The 8,965-nt window shown below is 40.5% G+C and overlaps 1 protein-coding gene across 1 annotated transcript; it reads left to right on the top strand.

Moving 5' to 3' along the window:
* Positions 1–4,137: 4,137 nt before the first annotated feature.
* LOC126619165 (LIMR family protein At5g01460) lies at positions 4,138–8,406 on the top strand. The gene is made up of 14 exons (XM_050287448.1): positions 4,138–4,750; positions 4,872–4,957; positions 5,150–5,262; positions 5,365–5,475; positions 5,864–5,962; positions 6,052–6,174; positions 6,302–6,364; positions 6,444–6,508; positions 6,952–7,061; positions 7,163–7,277; positions 7,386–7,451; positions 7,573–7,683; positions 7,788–7,854; positions 7,955–8,406. Exons 1-14 carry the CDS (start codon positions 4,401–4,403, stop codon positions 8,000–8,002), a joined length of 1,527 nt encoding a protein of 508 aa, XP_050143405.1. The 5' UTR covers positions 4,138–4,400; the 3' UTR covers positions 8,003–8,406.
* Positions 8,407–8,965: the final 559 nt, after the last annotated feature.

Below are 8,965 nucleotides of genomic sequence, written 5' to 3'. Positions count from 1 at the left end.
TATGCTATCAGAGAAACGGATTCCAAAGACCTTCTGGCCTGAAGCAGTGAACTGGGCTGTCCACGTGCTGAATCGAAGTCCGACCCTTGCAGTAAAGAGCAAAACACCTGAGGAAGCATGGAGTGGGCGCAAACCCTCGGTAGAGCACTTTAGGGTTTTTGGTTGCATCTCTCATGTGCACGTACCAGATAGCAAAAGATTGAAGCTTGATGACAAAAGCCTCAAATGTATACTGTTGGGGGTAAGTGAGGAGTCCAAAGCTTATAGATTGTTTGATCCTATTTCAAATAAAATCATCATAAGTCGAGATGTAGTATTTGAAGAAGATCAACAGTGGAATTGGGATGACAGTCATGAGCAAAATATTTTAGCTGATCTTGATTCTGGAGATGAAGGAAATGAAGAAGAAGATGAAGAAGAAACTGACGTTCATGGGTCAGATGGCAATAATTCATTTGAATCAGAAGATGCCATAAATGAAGGCAGTGCACCTCAAGAGGGACGAGCTCGAAGGCCACCAATTTGGATGAGAGATTATGATGCTGGTGAAGGTCTCTCTGATGAAGAAGGTATGAACTTGGCTCATCTAGCTTTGTTTACGAATGGCGATCCTACTAGCTATTGTGAAGCTGTGAAAAGTGAAAAGTGGAAACAAGCAATAGATAGAGAGATAGAAGCAATAGAGAAGAACCATACGTGGGAATTGACTGACCGACCAACAGGGGGAAAAACCATTGGAGTCAAATGGGTTTTCAAGACAAAATTGAATGAAAATGGGGAGGTAGACAAGTATAAGGCTCGGCTTGTTGCGAAGGGATATTGCCAACGATATGGAGTGGATTTTTCTGAAGTATTTGCACCAGTGGCACGAATGGATACAATTCGGATGGTAATATCCATTGCTGCACAAAAGAGCTGGAAGATTTACCAACTCGACGTCAAAGCAGCTTTCTTGCATGGAGAGATCAATGAAGAGGTTTTCATTGAACAACCACCTGGATATGAACAGAAAGGAAGCGAAGGCAAGGTCTATCGTTTCAAGAAGGCACTATACGGGCTCAAGCAGGCTTCACGAGCATGGTACAGTCGAATAGAGGCTTATTTTATCAAAGAGGGATTCAGCAAATGTCCTTTTGAGCACCATTGTTTATCAAGACAGCCAATGAAGGTAAAATTTTGATCGTATGCTTATATGTTGATGATCTCATTTTTACTGGAAATGATAGGGTGTTGTTTGAGAAATTTAAGTGATCCATGATGACAGAATTCGATATGACTGATCTTGGAAGTATGAGATTCTTTCTTGGCATTGAAGTACTACAGAAACCAAATGGCATTTTTATAAGTCAGCGTAAGTATGCACAGGAAGTGTTAGACAGGTTCAACATGGGTCAGTGCAACTCAGTGCACAACCCTGTGGTTCCTGGATTCAAACTCACTCATGATGAAGGGGGAGCAAAAGTAGACAGCACGCACTATAAGCAAATGGTTGGGAGTCTTATGTATTTAACAGCTACACAACCTGATCTTATGTACGCTGTAAGTCTAATTAGCAGGTATATGTAGAATCCTACAGAGACTCATTTGTTGGCAGTCAAAAGGATCTTAAGATACGTGAAGGGAACTGGTGATTTTGGGGTATTTTACAAGAAGGGAGGAGATGAAGAGCTCATTGGCTATACGAACAGTGACTATGCCGGTGATCAAGATGACAAGAAAAGTACTTTAGGTTATGTATTTATGATGAATTCAGGTGCAGTATCATGGTCATCGAAGAAGCAACCAGTCGTCACTCTTTCTACTACTGAAGCAGAATTCATTGCTGCCGCTTCAAGTACGTGTCAAGTGGTGTGGATAAGAAGAATTTTGAGTTGCTTGAATCTAAGGCAAAACGGTCCAACAAAGGTTTACTGTGATAATATCTCAACCATTAAGCTGTCAAAGAATCCAGTAATGCATGGTCGCAGTAAACATATAGATGTAAGGTTTCACTTCCTTCGAGATCTTGTTATGGATGAAGTAGTGGAGCTGCTGCAGTGTTCTACTCAGGAGCAGATTGCAGACGTGATGACGAAGCCACTGAAACTTGAAGTATTTCAGAAACTGCGAGACCTAATGGGTGTATGCAAATGGCCTGGAATAAACTGAATCAATAGTATTCAGTTTAAGGGAGGATGTTGAAGTTGTCAAAGATTCTAGTTGATAGATTTCCTTTATTCTAGGGCTTATACCCTGGACGTGCTAATAACCCTCCTATACTTGAGGGAAAAGTTTGTTATCTGTTTTTGAATTAGTCGATTACCACGATTCTAGGGTTGTTGTTATCGTGGGTTGTTATTTCATTTTTCTTGTTGATGTAAGGCTATTTAATAGCTGATTGATGTCTTTCAGTTTAATAAGAATGCTTCTGAGTTATCCAGTGCAATATACTTTGTGTTCGTATTCTCAAAACTTCACGTAAACCTAGTTCAGTTTCAACACATCATGCACTTACGGTAAGCAGCTAGGCCTCAAAGAGAATGTTCTTGGTCGGTCTCTTGATACGCAAACATTAGCTTCTCATCGTCACTATCATCCAAGTCGAGGACTAAAGCCGTGCCCACGAAGGGAAAGTCCATACCATTAAAGAGCATGGAAGACAGTTGTCTCCAGTGTTGCCGTTCGGGATCCTTCTCAGCCACGTCAAAGCAGAACACAGGAGTTTCGAGGCTGGAGACCAATACCTTAGTGCCCACAACAGCATAAGAAAAATAAGGACCACAACGAAGGTGGAAAAATGGAATTTCCGGCAGAGTAACCTATTCCTTGCATGTCCCGTAAAGTACCTCAAAAGTGGGAGGGAAACACAAATAAAAGGGAGAACCGGAGGGAGCATAGAGATCATTCTTCCCATCGTCCCTGTTGAAATCAACCATAAATGGTTGGGTTTTTTCGCCTATGAATTCATCGGTTATAATGCCTGCGGCTGCTTTCAGAAAGGGGCCTAATGGAAGGATTCGATTAGACACTAGAATCTGTCTCAAACACATAAATCTTCTTACTTGCAGTCAATGAGGGTCCTGACCGTATCCTATCGGGTTCCAAGCCGCCGGCAAAAGTGATTTGGGAGCCGAAGATGCCACAAGCAGGCGAGTAGCAAAGATTATCGTCATGTATGGAGGCCAAATTCCGCTGGAAGGGCAATTCACCAGAACCGGAGGAACAGAAGTCGCATACTTGGTTGTCACGAGCTCATCGCCGTCAACAGTAGGAGGTTGAGCGTGAATCTTACAGGAGCATGATAACAAAATCTACGAAATTGATGGCGTGGACAATGTAACGAGGGTGATCCCCCACATACTGGACCATGCAAATATACAAAGACCTACTCTCATTCTCAGACTCCACCCTCCCTCGTTTCACGTTCTGAGTCTGCGGCTCATCCATCTCTCTCTCTCCTCTTGACTCCCTCAAACCCTAATTTTCTTTGTTTCTCATTTTATGATAAGAAGAATTTAGGTTGCGTATATTGTTGAAAATTTGAATCATCTTAAAATACTACCTTACTCTAAATTCGAGATGGTTGTTTCACTATTTTTTGGGTTCCAAACTAGCAATTAAACTCTTAAATATGTGTTAAATCATAATAATAGTGACAAAAACAAAAAGATTTAAAATGAGTGCAGTTCAAATCGGTTGATTTACTCGTTTGAATTTCAGTTGGGGGGAAAATTTTGCCATAAACCGATTTACTCGTTTGAACTTTGAACATACCAGCACCACGGTGTTTAACTATTATTTTTTTTTTGTCGAACACGGTGTTTAACTATTTAACAAGGAAGTTTTTTGCACTAACACCAAAGAAGTTGAAGGATCAAAGTGAACAATCCTCAAGAGTATAGCGAGCAAATATGAAAGTAACCTTAAAATATAAAAAAATAAATTGAAGAGGGTCCCACGTTTTAGTTTGAACACTCTCCCGCATAAAGGGGTGACGTCAGTCACGTCACACGCTTTCCGCCGCGGAGCTTTCGAGCGATTTATGCATGTCTCGAACCAGCCTCCAGCCTCAATGTTTGACAGCCTGTTGCTGTTTGTCGCGGACACCCCCTCATTTTACAATAAAACCCCCGAACCACCTCCCTAGCCGCGCTTCTTCAAGGACAGAACCGTAATTATAACTCCAACGGCAAAACAGACCTACAGGTCCTACACCACGTCACTGGAACCGAGCCCTCAACCTTTCCCGGTTTCCCCTTTCTCTCCCTCAACGGCTCTGCTTCTTTTCGAACCAGCGACAGAGATCTGCGATCACTCGAACGCGCAATTTCACATCCCTAACCCTAATTTCTGATTCCCCTTCTCGATCTCTCCGATTCGATTCGATTCGAATCGAGAGCAGCTGAAACGACGCCGCCGCGATGGGCGATTTCAACCTCGCGCTCGTCATCGTCGCCATTGTTCTCTGCATCATCGTCTTCGTCTTCAATGTCTACCTGCTCGTCAATTACCAGCACCCCGACGATAAGAACCAGGCATACTTCCCCAAATTTGTCGTCGTTTTGGGGCTCTCCGTCGCCGCGATTTCAATACTAATGCTGCCGGCCGACGTGGCCAACCGCCAGGCGTGTCGCCACGCGATATATAATGGCGCGTGCAATCTCACTCTCCCGATGAAGGATCTGTGGCTCGCAATCTATATCCTTGACGCCGTGCTCGTGTTCTTCATCATCCCCTTCGCTATGTTCTACTACGAAGGAGACCAGGACAAGTAGGTACTTCTAGGGTTTTTGATCGAAATTATCATTTTTATATAAATGAACGTCAGATTTTTGCGCGTATTCAGCTTTCTATTGTTGGTTTATGAATTGGGTTTTTGTTTTTGTGTTCAGGAGTGTTGGAAAACGGATTGGAAGCGCTTTGTTGTGGGTAGGGGTGACTGCCATTGTCTGCGCTCTTGTACTCGGAATCTTATACGGTTAGTTTCCTTCACTTGTCATTTTCATCTGAACATTTATTGCTTTGCACTGAAAGAATTGTTCTTTTTTGGACAACTGTGCGTCACGAGTTGTAAGTATTTTTTTGGTTAAATTTTGATTCTTTATTGTACATGTTTTGTTAGAAGACTCTGGATTGTGTATCGTTTGTTTACTCTTTGATTGTTTATCAGGGCTAGTTGGGAAGGTGGACTTTACTATTAGGCACCTCTCTTCTTCCACAGCTTCCTTTCCCAGTTCATTTGACTTTTCTAGCAACAATGAATGCATAAATGGCGCAAAGACGGTATGAGCTTGTCACATGTGTTTTATTGGCCTATGATTGCACCATCTTGGTCCTCTTACTCATATTGGTTTTATTTGTGTCCTGCTTCTCTTGTCCTTACAGTGCTCTGCATATCTTACAAGTGATACATCAGAGAAAACATGGACAATGCGTACTACCTTTCCAGAATATGTCGTTGCTCTTGCTACCATTGTTGGATCCGTGCTTTTTACCGTAAGTTTGTTCCCAGAAATCGTCACATATTTGTGTTGTTATTGAATATGCATGTGATAACTGGGGAGTCTTTACCCATTTTTAGATAAATGAGTGTGGATGATGAAAAGAGATCAGCTTCTTCTGTTTAAATCTTGAGAACTATTGTTTGGATAACTTGGCTACAGTCCAGCGGAGCAACATGCCTCTCATGAGTTCATTAGACTACCTTTCTTCTTTTGCAAGATACTATGTATGTATATACAGATATGTATGTCTGTGTGGAAATATGTTAATTTTTATGTGTGTGTGTATAGTCAACAAAAATATTATAGTGACATTGCATTTTCCCATCTACTTTTTATATAGTATAAAATATATTAAATCTACATCCTTCTATATCATCCAGATATTTGGTGGTATTGGCATTGCTTGTCTACCGCTGGGACTCATATTTTCATTCATCCGGCGTCCAAAGGCTGTTATTACTCGGTCACAGTATATCAAGGTACTACTTTATTTTCTATCAAGCGTAAAGTTTAAGACGATGAAGATAGTTTTGATTGCTTATGGGTAGTTTTCCTTGTTATATTCTAGGAAGCTACTGAACTGGGCAAGAAAGCGAAAGAGTTGAAGAAAGCAGCTGATGCGCTTCATCAAGAAGAAAGAGGCGGCTCTAAGGGTAGAAAATGGCGTAAAAATGTAAAGGCAGTGGAAAAGGTATATCCAATTTCTGCATATAGTGTAAATTTTATTTCACAGTTAGGCATCAGTTTTTTTTTTTTTTTGGTTTTGTCTTGTTGTAACAACTTAAGTCATCAAAAGTTTTCTTTGCTTAATTTTGCAGGAGCTGCTTCAATTAGAAGAAGATGTAAAACTTCTAGAAGAGGTGTATCCTCAAGGAGAGAAAGTAAGGGGAATTACACATGTGACTTGTACATTTGATATATATAGCTCTCTTCTATTCTAATTGTCCTGCGTCAATCCAGGCTGAGACTACTTGGGCTATGACGATTCTTGGGTACTTGGCAAAACTTGTGTTGGGAATTTTAGGGTGAGTGCTGATGTTGTCCATTTAATCATTGTAATATCTAATTATGCTTAATGATTTAAACAGCTCTGGCTTCCTGAGATGATTGAGATGAGATAGATATTTGAGTGCAGAAAGTCTTAGACAAGGAAGAAGAAAGATTATGTTTTGGAAGAGAAATTCAAGCATTTGATATAACTTATAATTATAATATATGCATTTCACTATGGTATATTTTTGTTCGTGCTCACCGTAGGCAGTGATGTTTGAATATAGCTTGATTATGCTGTAACATTTATTAGCTTGGGTGGTTAGGAATACTTTATTCTCTGTAAGGATATGACGTGTTATCATTCATGATTTTTGTCATAGCATCTACTGCCATAGTTCTTGTTTTCTTGTGTGCCACGCTTTCTTTAATGACTATGATGATTTATTCATACTGAAACCTTTTGTCTGTTTTTCAGATTGATTGTTTCAGTGGCTTGGATTGCTCATATCGTCATATATCTATTGATTAGCCCTCCATTTTCTCCTTTCTTGAATGAAGTTTTCATCAAGCTGGATGATGTTTGGGGTACTTTCATAATATATTCCTCTTGCCTCTACATTATATAGTTTCTTCTGAATGAATGAGTTTGATATGAATGAGTTTGATCTGCTTATCTTCTTCATCAGGTCTTTTAGGCACTGTTGCGTTTGCATTCTTCTGCTTCTACCTCCTGCTTGCAGTCATTGCCGGGGCCATGATGCTTGGGATGAAATTAGTTTTCATTACAATTCATCCGATGAAGTAATGATATTTCTGTTTCCAGCCTTATTTAATAGTTTTTTGTGTGCACCTTCGTAGTTTAATCACCAAAAGGCTTGGTTGCTCATAAATTTAATTTACTTGTTTCAGGTGGGGTGCTACTCTAATGAATTCATTTTTATTTAACGTGGGACTTATACTGCTTAGCTCCATCAGGTTAGTATCTTTGTGATTCTCATTTACATATTAGATGAAGACTGCATGTTCATGGTTCCCTAAATTTCTGAAGATTTCTATAAATCACGATTGTAATTATTATTGGTTTCCACTGTTTCAGTGTGATTCAGTTCTGCTCCACAGCATTTGCATACTATGCTCAAGCAACTGCAGCACAAGAAATATTTGGTCACACCTTGCAATCTCTTCGTGGAATTAGATATCTGTACAAGTGAGTTGTTCTCTTTTCTCCGATTGAATCTAATTAGACCTGTATGTATGTATGTATGTATGTTCCTACTGATATGGTTATACATTTTGGTATTTGCATTACAGGTACAATGTGTTCCAAATTGCATTTGTTGCCCTGGCGGGACTGACGTTTGTGTACTATGCTGCTTTTGTATGTTTTCTAACTGTATATTCTTTTTTTCTTTCTTTTCAGTTTATTAGTCTTTTCTATTGGCTTTCAAGAGTAAAGTATTATTGGTTTAAAATTTCAGGGATGGAGAAGAAAAAAACCTAGCGGCAGGTTCCAACTTTCGTCCTAATTTACGTTTTCCCTAGAACAGCATGCACCCACTTGTAGCTGTTGGAATTCCTGGATTCATCATCTCTTTACGGAGTGATTTTCACATTCGGATGCGTATGCCTAGTTTTGATCTAACGTTGAAAGGTTTTGGAGGAGTAGGCGGAAATATCCGAGTTTGCATTGGGTTAGTGCAGGGGGAGTGGCATGTTCAGTGTTCTGCTGCTGCCACCGCGGTTTGTTTTCCCCCGTTTGTATGTAAATTTCCTTTATTTGACTTCTTTTGTTACAAATTGGTCTGGTCTTGTAATCGTGTTAATCCTTTGCAGACGTGGAAACTAGGTCCCTGGAACTGCCCTTGATGTAACATAACCACTGGGAACAAATTATTGTACGAGCAACCAATTTTAGTTTCGTATTTGCTCACATTTACGGGTAGCAATTTTAGACACGACACTTTGTGACTCAAAATCCGCACGAATATAGACTCTACTTGCCCGTGACGCTGTGTTCAGCAGTGCCATCGGCCCTGGGCGGGTCATAAGGCGAATCCTCTGCGAATTTCTGTTGGTAACGATATCCAGTGTAGGCTGGGCTTCCAGTCTGCTTATCTAACCACCTTCAGTATGTCCTCCTCCACAACTGCGTTCCCTTAAGACGAAAAATGGATTCCATCCGTCCCAGTTCAAGTGTAAATCCAACGATTAATCTTCCATTAATATCTGATTAAGTGGAAAGACAAATTACTATGTGGAAACTGCACGTACTTAAAGCAGACAATAGGCCAGTCTTTTGTCTTCTGAATTGAAGTCCATAGATCAACAGCCATGACATCGTACTCCCTTCACGCCTCTAAACAAGCATCTGAATACATTTTGCAGCACTCGTTTGTTCGAACCTGCTCCAGAATTCTGCCACTGATTTTGGTTTGAAACCAAGCTGTTACGGTTCATCGCCATAGACCCATAAGCACCTATAACTTAGA

This window comes from Malus sylvestris, chromosome 4, assembly GCF_916048215.2.
Source record: "Malus sylvestris chromosome 4, drMalSylv7.2, whole genome shotgun sequence".
In the NCBI taxonomy this organism is placed as follows: Eukaryota; Viridiplantae; Streptophyta; class Magnoliopsida; order Rosales; family Rosaceae; genus Malus; species Malus sylvestris.
Note: the sequence above shows the minus strand (reverse complement) of the source record. Positions and strands in the feature narration are given on the sequence as shown.

Bases quoted from the DNA above. Each gene is read 5' to 3' on its own strand.
- LOC126619165 (XM_050287448.1), top strand. From the start codon at position 4,401: ATGGGCGATTTCAACCTCGCGCTCGTCATCGTCGCCATTGTTCTCTGC. The intron at 5,963-6,051 runs GTACTACTTTAT...GTTATATTCTAG, and splicing joins CTCGGTCACAGTATATCAAG to GAAGCTACTGAACTGGGCAA. The intron at 6,365-6,443 runs GTAAGGGGAATT...GCGTCAATCCAG, and splicing joins TGTATCCTCAAGGAGAGAAA to GCTGAGACTACTTGGGCTAT.